General features: G+C 30.0%; 1 protein-coding gene across 1 annotated transcript in view; it reads left to right on the forward strand.

Annotated features, from left to right (window-relative positions):
- The window catches only part of LOC129908795 (klarsicht protein), a 443,345-nt gene that overhangs the window by 391,570 nt on the left and 26,647 nt on the right, over positions 1 to 25,128 (forward strand). Inside the window, exons 12-17 of the mRNA XM_055985556.1 lie at positions 15,622 to 15,804; positions 15,863 to 16,661; positions 16,940 to 17,087; positions 17,143 to 17,369; positions 17,432 to 17,820; positions 17,881 to 17,986. Coding sequence (XP_055841531.1) covers positions 15,622 to 15,804; positions 15,863 to 16,661; positions 16,940 to 17,087; positions 17,143 to 17,369; positions 17,432 to 17,820; positions 17,881 to 17,986 — 1,852 coding nt within the window. The remainder of the gene's footprint in view (positions 1 to 15,621; positions 15,805 to 15,862; positions 16,662 to 16,939; positions 17,088 to 17,142; positions 17,370 to 17,431; positions 17,821 to 17,880; positions 17,987 to 25,128) is intronic.

A 25,128-nucleotide genomic window follows, 5' to 3' on the forward strand; every position in this document is an offset into this window, starting at 1 on the left:
TTCACTAAGGCCTAAAAAGGAAATTGTGAAGTGAAGATCATGAATTATATATAATTTTCAAACATAAAATATAAAATTAAATCTACCTAATTAGTTCGAACTGAAATTACTGGTTTTAAAAGACGAACCAATAATTATTGGAATTAGTTAATGAAACTTGTCAACTTCCTTAATCTGAAGAAGAAGGAATTTTTTTTAAAATAAGCAAATGAAGGAGAAATTTCATTATTTATAGAAACCTAGTTTTAAAGGAGGAAACGCTTAGGACCAGTTTCAAACTCGAATAAATGACAGTTACTCGTAAGTGGCCGATATTTGAAGCAAAATTTTTTCATGCAAAAATTAGCACTACCTTATCATTGAAAAACTTAAGAGTTCACTGTGAAACTGACCCTTTAAATTTCTTCATTTAAATTTACCCAAAGATTGAAGTCGAATAAATTTTCTTGTACGATCAAGGGATTTCATTTATGTACATTTATTTGGTTTTAAAAACGTTTCGACTAAAAAGTTGAGCAATTATAGAAAAAAAAATTGGTTTCTTGCCCCAATGTTTAAAAAAATGAGATATATAATTGACTTGTCAAATCATTTAAATATTTTGAGAACCGTGATTGTATTGACACTAATTTGTAAACTGTGATTGAAATGAAAATAAAATTGCAATTATATGGCAATGGCAAGAAGGTATTTTCATCTGTTCAACCATAGCTTCTACACTACTCATCGTAATTTGACAAATGAGGTATCGTTAGAAGCATCTTTCTTGTGCGCTGATTATAGGATTTCTTAAATGTATTTCCATTGTAAAGTGTGTGACACAGTTTCGTTATTTTTGTTAATGGTTTGTTTACTATTCACTAAATAAGGTATTTAATAACTTCAACACCTTATTAGTCCGGTCAATTTAGACATCCGAGGTTACATTAATTCCCAGCAAGCTGAAAATTGGTAGGATTGTTGGAAACACCATCATAAATTAAATCTAAAAAGTCCTCATCGATCCGAGGTGTGGAAAAAAATTTACGGGGGGTCAAAGGTCACAAAAACTGGTTTTTCACGATTTTCAGCAAAACGGTAAGTCTTATCAAAAAAATTTCAATGCAAGAATTGTAGACCAGATTATTATATATAAAAAGTGTCATGACACTTTTTTTCCTAAGACCCACCGTTTCTTAGGTATAACGATTCAAAAAATTGAAGTTGAGTCGAAATCGTCATAATCAGGCCTATTCTGAAAAAAATCTCCCAACTGAAAAGTTCCTAAAATTGCATTATTTTTTAGCTTGGATTTCGTTCTTCAATGGTTAAGAATATGGGGAAAGCAAAAAAAAATGGAAATTTTCACCATTTTTCCGATAGGGGCCCTTCTCCCGAAACCATTTCCTTGAGAATTTTTGTTTAGAATAGGTCTGAATATATACAGGGTGTACGATAGAGAATGGACAGCCCTAAAACGGTTGATAGCTACACTTATGACTGTTCTAAAAACAGATAGAAAAAAGTTCTATCGCAACCAGTTCATAAAATATTGGCTTTTTTTCGTTCAGTGTATTTTAAATTTTATCATCTTATGTTTTCGTTCACTACAACCACGAATGAATGAATTTTATTTATTTCTTTTTTTTTATCATTTTCTACAATAATTGTATGAGTACATAAACGCTTTAAAAACTGCATTGCTATTGCACATTTTCGTAAAAAAAATTTTGAAATCTATTTTTTGATGCAAAATGTAAAAAAAGTATTTTATGAAAAATTTTAAACACCTGTGGTATAAAATAAATCCATAGAAACCTAGGTGGCCAACTTTCTTAAAAATATTCCCCTTAAACGAGAATGTTTTTCCTATATTTTGCTCAAAAACATCTCATTTTTTTACTTGCGATATAGGTACTATACAGGGTGTCCCAAAAGTAATGGATCAAACAAAATATGCTGATAGGCCTACTTAAAGGCTCTCAGAATTTGGTAACTTGTTCATCCCAAATCCTTACGGTTTTCGATTTAATGCAATTCTTGTGAAATTTTGAAAAATTCCTACTTTGCAAAAGTATTTTGCTTCTTGCGCCCACTATTGATTTTTGTTTTTTAAAATTCTTTTACAAAAACATTGCCAAATAATTAGGAACAATTTATTAATCAAAATATTTTTTATTCCATACACCATTTCGGTGCAAATTAACTAACAGTTTCAAGTTTTATAAAAAATCAATTTCTAACTTTTATTTGAGAGCAACACCGCAAAAAAAATTTGCACGGTGTGTGGATGGTTTATTATTTTAAAAAGTTGCCCTGTTATTGTCGTTTTCAAAAAAGTATAAAAGTTTCCAAAGTTGCAGTTAGATCGCAAAATATTACAATTTGAATTCAACAAAACAGGGTTTTTCAGAGCAAAAATACAAACAAAAATAGAGGCTTTTGTTCAAAGAAAAATAAACAAATAACAGTTCGAGAAAATGTGTTTATTTTTGGTTGTTTTTTGTTCTGAAAAACCCTGTTTTGTTGAATTAAAATTGTAATATTTTGCGATCTAACTGCAACTTTGGAAAATTTTAAACTTTTTTGAAAACGACAATAACAGGGCAACTTTTTAAAATAATAAACCATCCACACACCGTGCAAATTTTTTTTGCGGTGTTGCTCTCAAATAAAAGTTAGAAATTGATTTTTTATAAAACTTGAAACTGTTAGTTAATTTGCACCGAAATGGTGTATGGAATAAAAAATATTTTGATTAATAAATTGTTCCTAATTATTTGGCAATGTTTTTGTAAAAGAATTTTAAAAAACAAAAATCAATAGTGGGCGCAAGAAGCAAAATACTTTTGCAAAGTAGGAATTTTTCAAAATTTCACAAGAATTGCATTAAATCGAAAACCGCAAGGATTTGGGATGAACAAGTTACCAAATTCTGAGAGCCCTTAAGTAGGCCTATCAGCATACTTTGTTTGATCCATTACTTTTGGGACACCCTGTATATCAAGTTATGTATTCGTACAAAAAAAAAAAAGTTGAGATAACATTTTTCCATAACATTACGATGGTAGAGAATGCCAAAAAAGTGGGTCCCGGAAGTCCGTCTGTCTGTCTGTCTGTCTGTCTGTCTGTCTGTCAGTCTGTCAGTCTGTCAGTCTGTCAGTCTGTCAGTCTGTCAGTCTGTCAGTCTGTCAGTCTGTCAGTCTGTCAGTCTGTCAGTCTGTCAGTCTGTCAGTCTGTCAGTCTGTCAGTCTGTCAGTCTGTCGGTCTGTCAGTCTGTCAGTCTGTCAGTCTGTCAGTCTGTCAGTCTGTCAGTCTGTCAGTCTGTCAGTCTGTCAGTCTGTCAGTCTGTCAGTCTGTCAGTCTGTCAGTCTGTCAGTCTGTCAGTCTGTCAGTCTGTCAGTCTGTCAGTCTGTCAGTCTGTCAGCCTGTCAGTCTGTCAGTCTGTCAGTCTGTCTGTCTGTCTGTATAAGGAGCTACAGCCTAAACGGATGGACCGATTAATGTCAAACTTGGTGTGTAGCGTTATTTGGCGACTCTCCAGAGGGGTTTTTGGAATTATTTTTTTTGGACCAAAAATAACGGTACTTGTCATATACCGATTTTAGTAAAGTTGAAATTGCTCAAAAACGGCTCCAACGATTTTGTTTAAAAAATTCAAATGTAAGTTTTAAGACAAGGTCTATCTTCTAATGAAAATTTTTTTTTTCAAAATCATTATTAACAGTACCTGCCATAGAACCGTTTTTTTTTTTAAATCCGATTATCTCCGAAAGTGCTTATTCTATTTCAACGAAACTTTTTGTGATGAAGAATTTATATAATTTAAATATAAGCCAAAAGCAACATTTTGAAAAAAATACTTTTTGGATTTTTAAAAAAATTTTGAAATTTTTTTTTTGAAAAATCAAATTTTCGAAAACGGGACATTAAATTTTGTCTTTAGATGTCGATCAGTGATTTCTACAAAATGGCATACCAATTTTGTTTTAAAACTTTTTTTCCAAGAAATTATTTATAAAAAATTAGTTTTTTAAAAAACGGCTCTAACGATTTTGAAATTTTTTTTTTCTAAAAATGCATGTTAGTATATCAGTCAAAACTGCATACTTGTTTTGGGGGGCAATTTGATTTCAGATTTTATATTATTTTTTTAAAAAACGAATTTCCTTTTTTTTTCTTTCCCATATATTTAGATTTTCCAAATTTCTATATAAAAAGTCTTTAAAATTTAAGCAACTTGAACTCTAAGAGCAAGTACGTGCGACCCCAGTCGTGCAATTTATTTATTTTAGATTGAGGTTTATTAAAAACAAAATTAAACTAATTTGAAAATATTAAGTAAAAAGTCATGAATATGATCAGTAGACTTGCATCCTTTAATTAAAAAAACTTTTTAGCAGCCATGGGTTTCCAAAGATATTTTATCAAAACGACGTATCTCAGCGTTGATTGCGTCGAGTGCTCGAAGCACTCTTCTAAATATTTGATTGGGGAGTCTTACGTGACTTCTTCTGACCACAACTTAATGGTCCAGGGTGTTAAGTCCAAATTTTTACTCATGGATCTAATCGGAAAAAAAGCATGAAGGGCAAAAATATAGTACGAAACAAAAAACAAAAGAGGCTGCAAAGTTTTTTTGCATCAAAAGTTCCATGAGCAAAAAGCCCAATTTTTTAGAGACACAAGCTTCAACCAGAATATTCTCTAAAAGGCGCTGAATTAGCCTAAAGGATAACTTTACCAAGTTACAGTTTTCTAGTTTAGTCTGCGAAAGAAACTTCGTAACACAGCTTTAGACTGTGTTCAGTTGCCAAAGAAATGTCCTGCACTGTACTGTAGTACATAACAGTACTCCGATTTTTTATATTCCTGAAATCTGTGCAAGTACCTACCTACTAAAAATCGAGTTTCTATATCTTCAAGTTAATTTTTTAGTCCATCCATTTCTTCCGACCTCACACACTCTAAAAACACACTTTCTTTCTTTCCAAACCCTCTATAAATTATTAGTTCTTAAAATAATATACCCAAACCACCCTTTGAGTACATTCAAATTATAAACAAAAACCACCATCTTCATGATTTATAAGATCGTTTTCCTTCTCTTTTTTGACATATCACCATGATTTTTCACACCAAGCTATTTCCTGGTGGGATAAAGATGATCCAGTGCTTTTTTTTTTTGTTAATCCCCATGGTATGCCCCCATTTTGTTAATTGATGGAAGCTTTTATTTTGAGAAAACAAAAAAAAAACTAAAATAGGTCATAAATAATATCAGCTATATGAAAAATGGTGTTTATTAGACACATTTAAATTTTTTTTTTGTTTCCCAAAACAAAAAGGGAATTTTTAACTTGCGCCCCAAATTAATTTATGAAAGTCTGGCCTTGTCTGGGGATCTTTCCTTAATTAATATTATTTTTTATTTTCTATAACTATGACGTTAGCTTTCTATTTTCATTTTCAAGCACAACAAAACCAATATTTATATTAATAAATAAATATTATGTTGTATATGTTGTCATCCTTCGGTGGCAGTATAGCGGCCAGCAGTCGGTTGGTTGTTGGTGCGTAAGCAAAGCAATCCCATGTTGAAACTTTCATTTTTTGTCTATATCTTGTTTGTGCCCATCTGGTATTATAAGTTCAAACATCATACAAATAGAGCTTAGTACTTATACTACTTGTAACAAAAATTTAAAAAGCGGAAAAAAGTTTTTTTTTTAATTCCATTGGTCACATTTATTTTTTGTACCATACACGCGCTCTATAATTTATTTAAATATCCAACCAAGCGTACAACATGTGGTCACTGTTTGGGTCTCTCTTTTTCTATACACATCATAGTCTACATTAGTAATACATATTCCATTATGTCTGTCATACATAGATTGGCCTCATCGAATAATATGTCAGCACAGCACACATTGTGATGGCAAACTTGTGTATCCCCCTAATCAATTGACATTTTGTCATCAGCCCTATACTGGTAGTACAATATGAAGGCGGGAATTTTTAAATATTATATCGAGTCATTGCGTGGAACAAGCGATTGTATTTTTTTTTTTATTATTCTTTCTCCACTCTAATAATGACAATTTAATCTTCCTTTTTCTAATATTGTAGTGTTCCCAATAGATAACTCAGTTTTTTAGTTGTCAGTGTTGAGGGATGGTGGGAAAGCAATGCATTTGTGAAAGTTATAACATTTTTGCTTCAAGTCTTTAAAAATGCTAAGCCATTATTTACTTAGTTATCGATAAATTGTATAGAAACGACAATTCTGACATCATTTTGTCAGAAAATTTTTAAAATTTCAGTTTTGCGAACCTCTTTGCTGAGTTCATATTTTATTCATTTTCACAAATAGCTCAAAATACATCAATTTTTGATAACTAGAACTGTTCGTTGTGTTCTTTTATTTTATGAAATAAAAGGGTTATAATCTCTTACATGTTTTAATTTTAAGTAATTAAACTGTGAAACTAGGTCATAAGTTGGCTTTAATTGTTTTACTTTACAATCAACAAAAATTTCAAATCATACGTTGTAGAAATTGTTGTTAAGAATTATACTAGCAAGAAAGAAAACTTATTTAACTGTTATACTGTTATACAAACGCTGTGTCTGTACACAATAACTTCTCGCTTTACTTAAAGGAAAGAATTGCTATAAAAGTTTCTTTAGTTTAATTTTATAATTTTGTTTAACAATACACTATCCAGTGATTGATTGGCATCAGTGAATCATAGCCAAAACTAATGGAAATGGTAGTACTAAAAGGTCCGAGGGTTAAAATTGGTATCAGTGTGTCTTATCGAAAAATGTCTGCTTTTGCTTATTTATCTCTCTGGCCGTTCGATCGAAGTTTGGTTTTTATTGTTTTAAGTTCGAGGTTAATTAAATGAACGCTGGAATACAACCTCAATATTTAGTTAAATACCAAATAGATCTTTTAGGCCGCAAGGAGATAGAACAATTTTGAAAGCATTTTTTTCAATTGAAAATCTTAATTCTATAAACTTTCTTTGATTGACTGTACGCCAGAGCAGCTTTAATCATTTTTACTGTCCTTTGCGTTCTCTTTAAAATCTAGTACAATTTAAGTATTTTGACAGAAATAAGTGCTCTGTCAATTGACATGACAGGATGACGTACGTCAAATAAAAGTATTTTGTAGACATTGTTGAAATGTATTCCCTTTGCTCGTATTTTTCAAAGACGATTTGTGGTATCGAAGCAAAAATAAATTCTTTCGCAAAATTCTCCTTAATCTTCATGGTTTTTTCAAAATTTTTGAAGTTATCCTTTTTTAACGCGTTATACACGAGTTAAATTTACAATTGAGCGGTCATTTTGAAACATCAAAATTGTTATTGTTTTTACCATGTCAATTTCCATTTGACACGTAAACATTAGGTCTGTTTGTTTTGATTATTTCCTAATGTTGCATAACTTTTACTTTCATCTGTCAGTTGTTGGTTGTCATTTTTGACTTTGAAAAATTTGGAAATCTAACTTCTAAGGAATTCAATATCTGCTATTGAAAATCAATGAAATGTTCAGAGAAAAACTAGAACTTTCAGCACACCATACACTGAGAAAAAAAAAAACAACTTAAAATCAGCGAAAAAAACTAATTTACTTATTTTTCGGAATAATTTTGCGTTGAAGACGATAGTTTAAAAATCGGTGTAGAATGACATTTGTTTAAAGTGGTTTTTAAACATTCAAAATTATTTAATCAAAGTTGTTTCGACTTTAATTCATGTAAATTTTCCAACATTGAATCAAAGTGGACGTATGTATGTACGTGACGTCAGGTGTGGTTAGTTAGTAATTTTAAAAGAATGAGTGCTTCAATGACAATCAAAAATGGTCAAAGCAATAAAAAGGAAATTTCTCGTCACTATCTACGGGAATTTTCTAATCATCATTCCCAACACTATTATTGTGTGTACTGCACGTTAGATATACCCAAGTAATTTCTGATTCCCTATCCAAGATAAAACTCCTTTCAATGCAGTACCAGCGAGCCCCACAAGCAATTTATTATTCAAAAATAATTATTAAAAAAAAAAAAAACAAAAACAACAAAACTGTATCACAGGGTGTCAGCTTTGGTTCGATAATATTTTTTTTTTTTGCTTGTGTTATTATTATTTTATCTTATCATCGAGTTTATTAATTGAGTTTATTTGATTATTATTATTATTGCATATGTATGTATTTGATCGAAATTCAAAATTCCCTCCACGAACGAAGACGACGACCGCTCACTCTCACACACAATTCGAATATAGTAACAAAAAAAAATTGAGTTTCGCAAATGCAAATATCCATAACGAACCGAGAGTTCAGTTCTATTATCGAACGTATCGTGGAAGCACCACCGGCACCGACCGCCATTGTGTGCTGTGTTTAAAGATATTTTTAGAACTTTTGAATTTTTTTCTTATTCTTCGGAATTTTTTACACACAATCTCTGTCTTATAAAATCCATTGATGTTTCCTTGTTTTTATTAGAACTTTTTCGTTAAATAAACATACATTTTTATTTAAAGAAGAAGAAAGTAGTGATTATTTGCTCAGTTGAGGTGAATTTCCAGTGTGCAAGGTGATTTACTTATATGACTCACCATAATTAAAATTTTGTTTAAAATTAAATTTTTGTTTCGCTTGATTCGATTAACGGTCATTAAATATATTTTGTTGTTTCGCTTAAAGCAATAAACTATATTTATTTGCAATAAGTGACAGTTGCTATTTTAAGGTGAATTTCGATGTGTCAATGTTATCAGTTAACTGAAACTAGTATATAATTACCATTATTTCCGTTATGAATTACGTCTCGATAACGGTTTTTCGCTAATTAAAGAAAAATAAATAATTATTCAATCTGCAACCGGTGACAGCGAATTTGTTCGTTTATTTTGCAAAAATTCAAGGACTTTTGTTCAAGTGATATTTTGTTTATTATTCACCACAATTCACCGCAATCGTTTCAGCAATAATAATTTACCACCTGTAAGCCTGTGTTTATTTTTGTTTTTGTTTCTATGACGTCAGGGTTTATATCAATTCAATTATAATAAGTACTTTACTTATATTTGTATTTGTATCTGTTTTTGCTTATTTTTTTTTTTTTGCGAGAGATATTTTTTTTTTGCAAACAGATTTATGGGAATAATTCCAGTAAGTTGGCTAGATCGTGACTTTGAACATTATTGCCTGCTGGCAATAGTCAGCTAGTCAGCCACTCAGCCTGCCAGTAATATTGGCGTCATGGAAAAAATCGCATATTAAATCTTTGAAGAGCATGCACTCTCGACTCTGGGGCATGAGATATCTTTTGCAGCCCCGTCTCTATTGCCTGGTGCATTATCTCTCTGTAGCAAGCTAAAATGTAGCTTTTGTTTTTTTTTTTGTTTATTTTGAGATTTTTTGCGTGACTGAGAAGAATAAAATATAGAAAAAGTAATAATAGTGGTGCACCGGTAATAATTTGTCACATGCATTCATGTTGATCCAATTTGCTGGAAACAAACTCGAACAAAAAAAATAAATACAAAAATATATGATTATTATGTCACATTGGTGAGGTGAAATATCGTGAGGCTATATGAATATTGAATTTATTTCGAAAGTAACAAAAAAAAAGAAGGCTTCGGAAATAGTTGTGCATTTTTATTTATTTTGTTTTTTTCTTTGAATACCTTGCGATAATGATGCAATAGGTAACTGTCTGGGAGGAAAGAACTCTTAAAAATTTGCACTATAACGGTTGCAAAAGATCGTAACGTAACAAGTTGCGCTTATGGTTTATGGATAAACTAACTGAAGTTAAGCATTGCTTATAGACATGCAATAGATTTGGGTAAAGGTATTAGGAAGATCAGGAGAATCATTGTGTAGTTCTTTTTCAAGATGAAGTGACTTATCGTTAGCTGCAAACGAAGCTTTCGCTTGTCAAATTTTATCAGGGTACATAATAAGACATGAGAGAGTATATTCATGTTGATAAAGTGTTACGATATTTGTTTACATTCGCTGTTGATAGTGTTTGTGTATCTCAGTACATGGAGAAAAACAAAACATGCTAAAAACTAATTTGAATCTGTCTTAAAGACTGCCGTCTTAAAATAAGCGCACAAATCTTTTTAATTTTTAAAATCAAAATGTCTTCTGTATAGAAATTATGCCCAAACAAAATTGAAAGAATAGAATCCTTTTAAATTAAAAAGAGCATCCTTTTATTTTTGTTTGCGTGCATAAAATTAGTGAGAAATCTTTTTTTTTAGCGCTACACAATTTTTTTTTAAGAAGAAAATTCTTATTTAAATAAAATGACGGTCACTTTGATTTTAACAGAGTTAAAAAAATGGATTCCATTTATTTTTATGAGAAATCTAATTATTTTAAGAAGATGGTATTTAAGAAAGAGCTCATCTTTATTTTTCTGTTAATAGTTCTTATTCAAAGGCACACAAATAGAAAGTGGCATGTACTTTAGATCAGACCTATCTACCGGTATTTATTTTGATCCACTGAATCCGAATTTCAAGTTCGTTTGTACCGGTCACCCTCCAGTTTTGAGCAAAATGCGAAAAACCCTAAACAAAATGCAGTCGCAGCTCAAAACTGGAGGGTCCAAATACATATCGGAAGATAGGTCTTGTCCAAAGTGTGTGTGGCCGGTGTTATTTGACTCAATATGCCTTATTAGATAGGATTTTTTAAGACCATTTAAATTCCTTATGGAGTATGTGGGCCAAAATACTATTGAGTGTCTAAAAAATGTCCCTTTGGTTGAATTTCATTTTTCCTGAAGAAAAATACAAAATAGTAGAAAAACTACATTGAGTTATAAAATTAAGGTTAATTAGGTCCATTTACAAGTTTGAAAACCAAATTTGGATCGAATTGTTTACAAATCAACATTGTGGTTTATCTTGGTAACGCAGTGGTATTTAAAGTTTTAAAGCTGATTTTTGGTAATAAACTATATTAAGAATATTTAATTGAAATTAATTTTTCTGTAATTTAACTTCATAGGAGACTTACGTTGTTCCTATAGTTTCAAAGAGGAATATCAGAAATCTTAATTATATGATTTTACAAATAAAACTGAAATTTGCAGTAAAGTAACGCAGTTGTTTGGCTTTGATCACTTTGTGTTTATACTGTCATAAATATAGAAATATCATTCACAATATCGGTGAAAATGTTATTTTACAATAGATAAAATTATAACCATGTCAACTAAAATATATAAAAATATATTGTTTAAAAATTTCCATATTTTTTTTCAAAATTCACTGTCCAAAGGGACAACTTTTTAGGCACTAAATGTAAAATGTTCTTAGCTCATATTTTGAAAACGCTTTGTTGGAAACATAATTAATACTAAAAAAAAATATATAGCTACTATAAACAAGTCATTTATTCAGAGACCTCCGAAAAACAAACAAAATACAAACAATTATTGTTACACAGAAATCAGTTTTAACTTTTAATTTATTGGAAGCAGAGTTGTAAAAATATAAAATATTAAGAAAAAAATTGTATTAAAAAACTTATATATTTTGCAACTGAAAAAAATTTACATTTAAAAAAAGATTTTATTGCACATAAAAATTTTCTGCATTAAAATAAGAATTCAATGCGAAATGTGTGCATTAAATATTTTTTTTAATATTCGTCGAATTTCTAACAATTTTGACTATATGGCATCACATTAGGTCCAATATTATAGTTTAAATAGCTAATGTATGGTCAAAAAGCCAGAATTGTAGAAATTTAAATTTGTAATGAAAAAAAATGCATTAAAAAAATGATTTTTTACAACCCTGATTATACAAGTGAGTTAAAATCAGTTACAAATTAGTTGCCTATTAGTTTTCAATGGGTTATAAACAAATTTATATTGCATTCTCAGCTTTTTTGAACGGTTCAATCTTCAAGACTGTAACTCATTGAGAATGTGATCAAATTATAAACATTTTTTAAATATCTCAAGTTCTTATAAGAAAATTAATTTCCTTTTATAGAAACTTTTTGGATTTAGTTTGAATTGCAAATAGTTGCTGATAACCTCTATGAAATATTTTTGTAATTAAAATGTCGACTATTGATAAACATATAAAATGTAGTTTCAACATCACATAAGACATAATAAGAATTCCATAAGATTCAAAAGAAGAAAATGCAATCCGAAAAGCTTTTTTTCCTTTTTTTCTCCTCTCTATTCTTTCTCACTGCAGTTTTCATGTGTAGCAATACCTCACTGTAAATATGTAAAAATAAAAGAATATCTTTAAATCAAGGACGGTCGTTGGATTGTAGCCTATACGATAGTGATGAGTAGATGATGATGATGAGCTATCGCCAATAAACTTTTTTTTTACAACAAACTAAGCACCAAGCACTTTAACGAATTAACACAAGAGAATTGAGTGTGTGAGGGAAGTTATTTAGGCGCTCATAGTTATTTTTAACTTAAAAGTTTTTTTTTCTTAATTTTTCTTTGAGGTATTTTGAAAATTCAGAATGCACATGGATTTAAAGAATTCTTTGGTATACGCACAAATTTCAAAAGTTAAAGAAAAAAATTTAATTGGAATTTAAATAAGAAACAACAATAAAGTTGTCGAAGTATTGTAAACTGTTAGTGGGAAGATGGTTTGTTTAAATTCTTAAATGCATAAATAACTTATATGCACCTGCTTATATTCCTCATTTATTTTTAATGGTTAATTTGTTTATGATAATGCTCTTAAAAGCAATTTTAATTCAAACTTGTGATTTTCAAAACTTTATTGAAATCTTATGAATTTTAATGGAAGAAACAAAATTATTGAGTAAGAAAACATGAAAGAATTTTAATTTGTTTATTATAATTGCGCCATAGTACGTTTGACGACAGTTTAGAGAAACCTATATCTTGAGAAGGAATCATCGCACACAAAATTGTATGGGTCTTTCTGATAATACAATATTTCATAATGTAATGGCTTTAAACAGTTTTACAAAGTTATGATAAATCCGTTGTAGAAAATGAAAGTATAATGTGTCTAAATTTGACTCAATATTTATTTACAAAACTAATCCCAGGTCTATTTACTATGCTTAAGAAAAGAACTAATTCTCATTGAAACATAAATTTTCGCATTCATAACTACTTTCGCTAAATTACTTAGATGTCAATGAAATAGACGAGAACATTTTACACACCCTCGGGATAAAAGATTTAAATATAAACAAATTATTCTTTAAACAAACATATTGAAGCCAAGAACTATACTCGTACTTGTTAACTGGATATCGTATTACTTTAACCTGAATACTGAACATTTTTTTGTTTAAACAACTTTATCTTATTAAACTGACCTGATCCAAATTTTCTAAGTTCTATTCCCATCGGGATATTTTTTAATTCTATTTTTTAATTGAAATCTTGAGAGGCAAACCAAATTATATTCTTAATCAACACGAAAATTTCAGATTTAAATTATAATTTCTTAAGGAGTAACTAATTTCGCTGGTCGGCAAAAAACAAAAAAAAGTCGCGAGCAAGAACTTTGTAGGTTGATTTTAATTGTTTTTATTGTGCTGAATTCAAAAGTATTTACTATCACGTCTTGTTTTTTATCTACATTCATCACTATTTTCGCTATAAACGCTCAAAAACGAATTTTCAATTTACTTCGTTTTTATTTTTAGTCAAATATATATATTTTTCCGTAATATGTTGCCTTTTTAAGTCCAATTCAGAAGCTGAAACCGAAATTTGGTTCAAAAACCATTTATTACTTTGAAAAAACCAATCACGATATTGAGATTGTATCACAAATTTCTTTTTTAAATATCTTTGAAGAAAAAATTATTTGGAAAAAAATTAAATACCTTTAGGACGTTTTAATATGGCGTTTTAAGATTGCATAAGTAGTTTTGCAAAAAAAAATTAACGTGTAATTCGACGTCAAATGTACCTACTAAAAAAACGCGTTTTTGACCTGTTTATACTCAAGTATTTCAAAAACTTGACGTGACGGTGAAATTTTGACTTCAGATTCGGACGCATTTTCGTTGCCGACCAGTGTTTTAATTTTTTTTACTAAGAATTAAAAACAAAATGGCACAGACGCAAATAGAACCATGATTCTTATTGCTGTCAATTTATGTTTTTAAATTTGTAATAAAAAATTTAAATATTTATTCAATTTTTCAATAAAAATAGAACTAAAGTTGGATTTCACCTCAGTCACTCAGAATTGCCGCTCAGGCCTTTCAATTTCAACCAAAAACTAAAAAATCTCAACGATCAGATTAATAAAACTAAAGATATAAGGAACCATAATATAACTCCCATATCGACTTTATTTATTTAGATTGAAAATATGATGTCTTAAGGTTTTCACAGCCTTTACAAAAATTAAAAACTAATTCATATTCTTTGTATTGTAAGCTAAGAATGACAGACATAAAAATAATAATAACTACTCCCGGAAATAATGTTCCACTTATTATCTTCCCAGGTCGATAAATCCACAAAAAATTGCATAGTTAAATTTGATAGCGGAAAACTTCTTTAAGAATTTTTGATACTATTAGGATTGTGTTTATTAAATCAGGAATTTGTTACGAACCACTCTTTAATTCATTTATCAAAATCGAGTTTTAAATTAGAAACATAAAAACATGGTCAATATCAATTCTCTAAATAAATAATCTCCATTCTTAAATAAGAAACCCTGATAATGCTAATTGACCATAAATTTGAACTATGTGTTGTAAAAAGAATCGTTACAACTTCCATTTTCTTAACAATCCAGCTATAACCCGACTTAATGTTAATTTTTTCAAAATTTTATTTTATTTTAAAAGAATTTATGAAAAAAAAATTAAATAATTGATTTATTGTGTATACTTGCTACTTGTCATCCTATCAGACTTTCAACTGCACTTTGTTCTTGTTATTTATTTATATTTTAAGCTTATCTACAAAAGTTCGTGGTTGCGAACACGTTTGCAAAATTCCTTTAAATAATATCTTATCACTTGGGAATCTATTTCTAATCAATGGATTATCAGTTTTATGACCTTCACAGATCACAGAACGGAAAAGAAACCTTTATGATACCTAATTGACAAAATTCCATAAAATGTCAGCAATTCTATGCACCCAATATCTACTTCCCACTTTATTCAAAGCCACTTTGAAGATTCTTTAGTTGCCGCTTCCTTTGTTTTCAAAATATATTCAAATTGCAATCATTATATGGTTTTATTGCTTTTCTTCTTTGATGGTGTATGTTAAACTCCAAATAATGATAAAAAACCATATTTACACTATGACCAATACGAGTTACCCTAGAATCTGAAACAGAAAATAATATAAAAAACAGACTGACAGTCTCAGATAAGGTTCTATTTGTGATAGCAATTGTGCCATCTAATCAGCTGACAAAATTCTGTTAATCTTTTTTTATTAAAAAAATATAAATAAACAAAAATAAATTGAATTTTTTTGCTAACTTTATATTTTCTCCCACCTCTTTTTTTTTCATATCTACAATCATTCACTCAACTTACTCACTTTTGTGTTACTTATGAAACAAACAAAACACAACACAGGAAGTATCGCATGAATCAATCAAGCAACTTGTACTCGAGGCAGAGCATTTAGTTCGTGATGATTCAATGAAGACACCAACCAAACAACAACAAACCCAGCAAAAGCATTCCATTGTGAAAATTTCTTCAACAGTCAAGAAACGCGAAGTGATAATGCCAGGACCAGCTAAACAAAGAATTGAGGTATGACTTCTTATTATTTGTCAAGAAAATCGTTAATAATTTTTCAAATTTCTTCTAGGAATGGTTGGAACATCAACCAGTCTGTATTAAACAAGAACCCCAGATTGCATCATCACCAACAACCGATTGTGAGGCATCTGGAGAAGCTTCAGAAACCGATTCAGTAGCTCGTGAATCTGACACATCCGAAGGATTCACAGATTCAGTTGCTACATGCATGCAAACTACCGGAGGAAGTAATTCCTATGGCAATTCAATTGACAATATTGGTGGGTCTGCAGAACCCATTCCAACAGTTGGCAGCAATCAGAGCTTGAATGCCACATCAAAGGTGCTGCGACGACAGAATCGTCGCAAAAATGACCGACCATGGTCGGTATCTTGTCTTTCTCAATTGACAGAGGCAAATGCTCAAATAGGTTCTAAGGCACAAGCTAGCCAAGCTGGCTTAGCCACACATTCAATCAGTGAATCTGCCTTGGATAGCCTTTCTCCGGGTCGTCAGCGAAATGACACACAACCCAGTATTAGTGTGAAGAACACTGACAGCAAGAATTCCCTTAAACGCCGTAAAATCCGTAAGAAGAAGCAACTGGCAAAGAGGAATGAATCCGGTTCGGATGGTATGTTGCAGATAAAGAAAACTGAATCGTTGTCTTCTGGACAAACTGTTCAAGAAATCACAGCTGCTTTACTCAATCTACCTAAAAGCAGTCAAGAAACTGGTGAGGAACAAAATCTTATGAAGCCAAATTTCCGAGTTGGCTCCTATACTACAGCTTATATGACCAATGAGACTAAATTGGGATCATTGGCTGCATTGGCTACTTATATGAATGAGGAGGATCCACAAGGAGGTAAGTTATCATCCACAATGTTTGAAGACAAATTTGTGTTGTTTTTTTGCGCTTCATGTGAATATTTTCGTTGTTTTTTTCTGTACAAGCTGCGACACCAGTGCCAAGTGTTCGAGGTACAAATTTATATATTGCACTCACTCATATATGTTGTTTCCAAGCAAGTGTGGGGTTAGAAACCTCTAGGAGTCCCTAATGTCGCACTTATTGATGTTTTATTCGTATTTCCTATCCAAGACAAGAACCTTTAATTAAATCTTTTTTCCATATTTTCATAGAATACACCACTGGAACAGAAGATCACCATAGTAGTTTCTCAGAAACTGCCTGGGACAACTACCAGGAGAAGTATAACTCTGAAAATTACTCTGAAGGCTTTGATTCAGATGCTGCTAGGCGTTTATTGGAATTCGGGGACGATTATCGGTAAGTTAATCATTTCTTCAATTCGAACAAAAGTAATGATATTCTTTCTTTTTAGCAACTTCCTTGATTCGCAATCGGATTGTTGCTCCTCTCTATCGGCCGCTAACAATTTGGATTCTATGTCGCCACCACAGATGGATTCGTTGAAACAAAACGAAGCGAAAGTTGTCATACAAGAGACCATTGTTAGTAGTGTTGATCATGCGAGACGTCGTCGTGCCCTCGAATTGGAATATGAACGTCGTCGTAAGAATCTTGAAGTTAGACGTAAATCATGTCAAGGTAAAGATTTTACTTTTAGAACCTTTAAACAGTTTCTGAATTCCAAATTGTCTCTTCTTTAGATGATATTCAAAATATTCGGAGCCCTACAACGAGTCTTTCCTCGTCGGCTAATGCCTTGACACCCAAAAACAATGAGAAATTCTCTTTCATGGCCCGTGTTGACTCGGCCAGTCGTAAACTTGATTTTGGAATGAGCCATTCTGCTCAGAGCCTACGTCGCACTTCAGAGAGTGATACATCTTCAAGGCGCCGCAGGGCTGATGATCGTCGTCGCTCATCGCGCAATCTAGAAAAGTCAATAAAACTCATCCCAGCTACATCGTCTTCGAGCGAAGAGCATACCGATGACGAGAAAGAGATGAGGAATTTACTGACTCAGAGCAAGAATCGTTTGGAGGATACACGTTCATTGAAGATTCGAAGCCATTTGCTGAGACCAGAGGATTATGTAAGAATTTCTTAATCATTCTTTTTACCTTTTTTATTAATTTTTGAATTTTAATTTCAGGCCGAAATAATTGCAACCTGTCGCGACAACATACGCTGTTTGGATTCAGTATTACGCGGCCCACCAGGCACTGTTATGTCAGCAGGCTGTTTAAATGCTACAAAAGGTGAGTTGGACATCGTTGTACACATCAATTGCCAGTGTGGGCCTATAACACGTTTCATAGCACGCGCTATCGATTTCGTTTTAGATGTTTTGAATTTTTTAGAAAATTTCATCTTGTATCGATTTTTCGTACGAACACTGAGACATTTATATCAATTGGTCAATTGTAGGACAACGAGGCTAGAGAAGATTTTCAATTATTTTAAAAAACTTGTATGATTTTGAAAAACAACATACAAAAAACTAAAATTTATTAGAAAACTTATTTACATTCCTATATTTTTTTATAATTTTCTTTATTTTTTTTTTAAATTAGTATTTCTTTGTCTTATATAAAGTATTATATTTTTTTGTATTTCTTTTTTTTACAAAAAAAATTAAGTAAAGATCTAAATAATTTGTGATGATTAAATAAAATTGTAAACATTTGACGAAACATTTAAAGAAATATATTTTTTTGATTAAATTTAATAAAAAAATAATATTTACCATATATAAATGTAGAAACAATTTATAATTTTTTTTTTTAAATAAATATGTTTTTCTTTATTTGATATTATTCATTTTTCTTTTGTTTTATTTTTACTATTTTTATTTAGTATTTTGTAGTTGTGTGTTTTACGTTTTGTCAAATGTTTTTAATTTAATATTTAGTTTTTTTATTTTTTTTTTTTTTTGTTTTACATGAATTAAAGTATTAATGGTAGTGCGTGTTATAGATAAATTAAATTCGGTTATGGGCTCACAGAGTAAATTAGATTTAATTTTGTAGTAAATTTTGATTTTTTTGTTATTTATTTATATTTAATATTGCAATCATTAAGTTTTTTTTATCTTCGTAAAAAAATATATATATATATATAATTAAGTGTTAGTGTTTTAAATGTTTAGATAAGCATTTAACTGTCAAAATTAAGGTTTAAAGCTTTATTGCACATTTCCAAACAATGATGATAATACACATAATGCCAGCTGCTAACAAAACCAAAGCTTATCACTCCGTTTTGTTTATATTTTTTTGTTTATATATTTTTGTGATACTAAGGTCTTAACTGATTTCCTTTAACTCCCTTACGATAAACATATAAAATTTTGGAAAATTGTATTTTTTATGTTTTTGGAACACTAAAAAGAGTTTTTCTCGTTATGTAAAATTTAGTAGATGAGAAATTTAATTTATGTATTAAACTAGTTAATTTGTCAAATTCCACTGGACATCGCCTTGTCGCCGATTCCTGAGGTCAACGAGATCATAACAGCGCCAAATTAAAAGGAAGAAGAAGATAATTTTATATATCGCTATCCACGAATAGTATCCTAAAAGATTCAAATCTGAATTTCCTAATAGCCAATCCTCTTCTGTCATAAAATTAGGAATATTGATCCTTTGCAACTTTTGATGGTTTTGCCTTTTTGTGAAGGTGCAGACTGTTTTAAAAAAATCTACATTTAAAAGGCTCACTTGTTGTTTTTAACGTTATTTTAACGATGAACACTTTTTGACGACCAAAGACAATAAAGTAGCAATATATTTCTATGTACAATGTCAAAGTAGTATTTCTGTAAAATAGGTACAGACTACAGAGTATTCGAAAGTCTGCTATTTTAAAATGACGATTGCGCGATCTATGTGGTATAATGTATTTCTGCTTCCTGAAATAAAATCATGATGAAAAGTTGAACAAGTAATCCTCAAATTAAGGCGCGAAATTACTCCTGGAAGTGACTAGCAACTCACTTGCAACTCACATTTAACCATCTGGTGTCAAACCTTAGATTCCAATAAGAGCATTAAATATAAGAACTAATAATAGTGCTTAATAACAATAAAATTAAATTTTTAATAATATCAGTTTGAAGCATAGGTAATTCGTTTTCAAAACTTTGAGTTTAAAAGATAATTTTTTAAAAACATTTCTTGAAAATAACTAAATTTAGTAAAAAATTAAGTAAAAAAAGTAGGGATTGTTGCCGTTTTTTTTTGGCAATTTTTTTTTCTGTTTCTCGCGTAGGTTTTTTGATGTTTTGATTCAACCTATTTGCTCAAATCTTTTGCCGTATGTAATGTTCTGTTCAGTATGCATATTGTCAAACCATATTAGTAAATTATCTACCTGCGTTTAATAAATATAAAAAAATAAACGAAAATGTTCAAACAAAAAACATCAACAACAAAAATAGAGCTCCTAGAAAGAAAGATTTTTAGGCTTACTAAGTCCAAATACATTATTGTTTTAATATACATATTTTTTTCTGAAAAAATTGCAATAAACGCTCAAGATAAGGAAAACTTAAAAATTAGTAGGTATGAGCATGCCCTCAAATATGAAACATTACTTATTAACTAGAGACATTTTTCTGGAAAATTTAAAAAGTTAAAAACTAGTGGCCAGTGACATATTGATTTTGTATTTCCGATTTTTTGTATGCAATTGAATAACAATTTCACCGAAATGTTTTACAATTTTTAAACTGTAAGTAGGTGCGTGGGAGTAGGTTTGTTTGTCTTCCTTTGTTCTGGACAGCTATTTTGCAAGCTTGTTGGAATAAGTTAAATGTTTAAAAAATCACTTTATTAATTAAAATGATTTTAGATTTAGATTTTAGTGTTATGGCAGATTTAGATCAAAAAATAAGTTGGTTTTTTTACCAATGGAAAATCCCATAAGATTGAAATTCTTGAATAGCAAATCCATTTAGTAGAATAAAATAGCCGTTATAAAAGTTTTCGTGATGATGGATAATATTCCTTGTTTTTTATCTCGAAATTAATGCATTGTTCTGCAGTTATTACTTATATCTTGTTTGGAATGGATTTGTTCGCCGTTAAAAATAAAATCTTATACATTTTAAATAATTTTTTATTTGCTGTGTGAATCCAAAAAAAAAAAACAAAAATATTATAAAATTCACAAAACACAGGTGTTTTTTTTTTTTTTTCTTAACAATGGAAATACATTTACCTACCTTTAGAAAAATTTTAACTCTCTTATAAATTTTGTTGTCATTTAAAATACAATATTATCCATTCAAATAAAACAATCTTTATTTGTTTTTATATACGGCACGGTTCATGCATAAAAAACTCTAAATCCTTACTGGCGCTATTTCAATCATAATGTTTGGGTTGTTCTCGTATCTTCATAATAACGTATTTTATTCCAATTTTGCAAATTGATACAGCTGATAACCTATACAAGTTATAATGAACTGGAAAAATGTTACCAAAATCACTAGATTTGCAAAGAAGTTAATAATTTGCAACTAACGCCGATACTTTAAATTTTAAATAAATTTTGTAGGTATAAGTCTTAATACGAGTCAATTAATTTTATATTTGCACAGATATAACATTCAAGAATAATAACACCCTAGTTGATAATGCAAAACGCACAAGCACAACAAATGGCGCGTGCACATTTATTTTAAATCCATGTTCATATTGGGAATATGAAATGTATGTTATTCGAAGCTTTTGTGGTTAACCACAGCTATTCAAAGCTATTTTCCTATATTTTTTTATATTAATGCTTTAAAACCAAATGAAAATGATTTTTGTGGATCGAATATTTTAATATGGAATATCTGATATATGTACATGTACATTTACATACTATTACTTAATTGTTTATAATAATTCCTGAGATGAGTCTGTCTAAAAAGAAAACTCTATTGTGTTTAGATTAAAGTCCAAAATGCCTTTGGTTTGAATGTTTTAAAAATAAATACTCCGCACTTTAATTAACTAACATCATTCCCAATAGTATTTCCCCAGTCTTATATTTTTAAAGTCTTGTTTTTGTTCCATTGTTGATTTTTTGTATTTGTATGGCAACGGTAGCTGAATTCTTAATTCAAAGTAAGTATATAGAAAATTTAAAATTAAATTATACATGGCCATCTAATTTACCCAACCTTTTCCAAAAAAAAAAAAACAAACCCATTCAAAATCAACTTAAAAGCTCTTCATCATATTGTTTCGTTTTTAAGTGAAGCTTAACAAAAAATAAAAAACAATTTAAAAGGTGTTTATTTTGTAAAGAAACCCCAAATACAAATTCCCCTAAAGTAATTTTCTTAACATGTTAACAAAACATTTTCGTGTTGGATATGCTTCAAATAATTTAAATTAAATTCATTTCCACATTGCATTGTATTCACTTTATACTTACTGTGGAACTTCCGTTTACTTTTATTGTATTTTAATCAACAAGGCGTAACATTTTTCATATTATGTTGTTGATGCTAGGCACCCATCAGACATAAATGTTATATCTCGTAAGGTGCACCATTTCCCAAAAACTAAAATGAAAAAAAAGTAAACATCTTTTGTTTGATCAATGTTCGTGAAAATAAAGCTTAAAAAATAAACTTGCCTCCTTTTGGAACTAAGCAAGTCAATGCCCTGCTCGAAAGGGAAAAAACGTCAATGAGCCAAAAGTTTATTTAAGGGAAATATAAATAAAATATTGAAAAAAAAAAAATAAATGACAAAGAAAATCAATAAATCATTGTTTTTAAGTGACATCATTTTGTCTGGAAAAAAGATCTCAGGCTGCATATTAAGATACTTGCCAAAATGTATCTGTTAACAGAAATGGGGTTATTTTACAAAAACAAAAATTAGGAAGTTTCAATTCAATGAGGACGGAAAAAAAATGAGAAGACATGATGTTAACGTCTTATAAATTGCAATTTCATCTGGAAAGCTAAGTCATATGACGAAAAGTCCAACTTAAGACAGTTATACGTATGTAAGGTAGTTCAGGATGTTAGACTGACTGTTGAACGATTTGTCTTTTGCACCAGAGGTTCAGACAGCCTAATTAGACCAGTGCCAATAATTTTTGAAAATAAAAAAATTATAAGCAGCATATGGTTGGAAAATTTAGGATAAATGGTATATGAAAGAGGAAAAATAAATTGCCCATAAAAAATTGGGGAAAAGGGGGTGGGTGGGCGAAAAAGTGAGGTGGGTATCAAAAATCGTGTTTTTTTTACAATTTCTGTCAAAAGTAGACCTCCTATCGAAAAAAGTAAAATGCAAAGGTTGTAGATAGTACCTAAAAGTGTCTACAACTTTTAATCAAATAATTTTTTTTTATATAACCTCAAAAATATTGAAAAAGAAATGCAAAAATAAGATTTTTTTATCTTTATCTTTTACAAAAATGGTTGGATTTTAACAAAACTAGGTTAAAAATTACTTTGTTATGTTTTCTATCTATTTTAAATGTTTTTTGAGGAAAAAGTTAATTTTTGGATTTTTGATTTTAATTTGAAAAAATAACCTATTTTTCAATCAAAAAATTAACCAAAAAAATTTTTGATTTTTGAAAAGTTTGGAATGCAGTTATTAAGATTTAAACCTTTTTTAATATCTCAAAAACGTGATGTGATAGAATTTTTCTGACTTCAGATTCGAGCTCAGCGCACAAAAAACCATTAGAAAAATATACTTTGATTTCTAAAAAAAAAAACTTCTTGACCAAGTTTTAAGCAAATCCATCCATACGTTTAGGCCTTGACTCGATGTACAGATGAAAGCAAACACGCACAGACCGACGGACGGCATGACAGAAACTATTTTTTTATCTTCTCCATCATCGTAATGTTGGTTTGGATTTAAACCTCAATTTTTCCACACTAAACCAATACTTTGCATATCTAAGGAAATGCAGTATGTGATCATATTTATAGTTCCAAGTAAAAATATGATCACATGTTGCATTTCCTTTAAACTACTATCTATTTCTTTATCAGCCGTGTTGCTGTGTATGTGGTAAAGTACTTAAAGAACAAAGTGGTAATCTAGTACTAAAATTTACACGTGCTTAATGTTTATTTGCTTGATAAGATAAGAATCGCATTGATTTCCATCAAGTTGCTTTCAAGTAAATCACTCATTAGATCCTCGCTACCGATATAGAAAGACGTCTATCGAAACACGAAGTAGTGACAATGATTAGTTCTGCAAGGCTTATGGATTATCTATAAACTTTAATGTAAACATCTGTTATTTTACATCGAACTAACAGAAAGCAAACTTATTTGAGCTTACTATTTCAAAAGTTTTATTTTTATAAATAATACGATATTTTACTCGATGGTTAATTCATATCCTGCAATTTTTGTAATTGGCGAATTTCTTACTAGATTGGTTACATTTTTGACCAATATTCTATTTGAAATTAAATCCTGACTTCGCAAATTTTTTTTGCCTAAAGTAAGCATATTACAAAGTAAGCACAGTTATAACTAAATTCAATGCACGTTCCAGGCAGTGAATTTCTACAACCTGTTTTCATCAAAACACTCGACCCAAATTTTTCGTAGTCTTCACCTTCTTTCCATGTGCATATCATGCACTTCACGCACTAGCTCATCCACTGATGGTATTCAATTTTCAATTTAACCTTCCTTCTTAACATAATTATGTACATATATCGCTGCATTATTCAAAAGAAAACAAAAAAGCATTGAATTTCCTCGTTCACTCGGAACATGGCCAACAAGTAACAAACAAACATACCTTCTTGCCATACATATAAATAAATCAATAAACAAAAAAAAAACGAAGGAAATTCAAGCTTGCTTCTATCAGCATTAACCCCTTCTGTCAACTTGATTATAATCATTTTATAATCATCATCAAAACCGCTTAATGCCAAAAACTTGTAACAATGACGTAAGCCCCCTATCATCATTAACAACAACAACTAAAAAAACATAGAATTTTATATGCCTTATAAAGACGTCACTTTTTTCTTCTCGTCGCACTGTGGGGCAACTTGTATGGGAGACCGGAAAAAACTCAATTAAAACTAAACTACTGAACCAATTTTCATGAAATTTGCAGGAAAGGTAGCTAATAGCAAGACAAATCTACACCAATGACCACCCATTGCCACGCCCACTCAGAAAAAAATTATATTAAAAAATCAGAAATCAAGTTTTTGCAGCTGTAAATGACTTACTGCCAATCGCTTTTTTAGAAAAATCAAATTTTTTTGAGTTTATTTGAACATTTTATTAATAAATACCGTTTAAATTTTACATAAATCAAAAAAAAAATCAAAAATTTTCAAAAAAGGAAAAATGTCCAAAAACGGTAGGTAGGTATGGCATTTTTTTCAAAATTTA

This window comes from Episyrphus balteatus, chromosome 2, assembly GCF_945859705.1.
Source record: "Episyrphus balteatus chromosome 2, idEpiBalt1.1, whole genome shotgun sequence".
NCBI classification, from domain to species: domain Eukaryota; kingdom Metazoa; phylum Arthropoda; class Insecta; order Diptera; family Syrphidae; genus Episyrphus; species Episyrphus balteatus.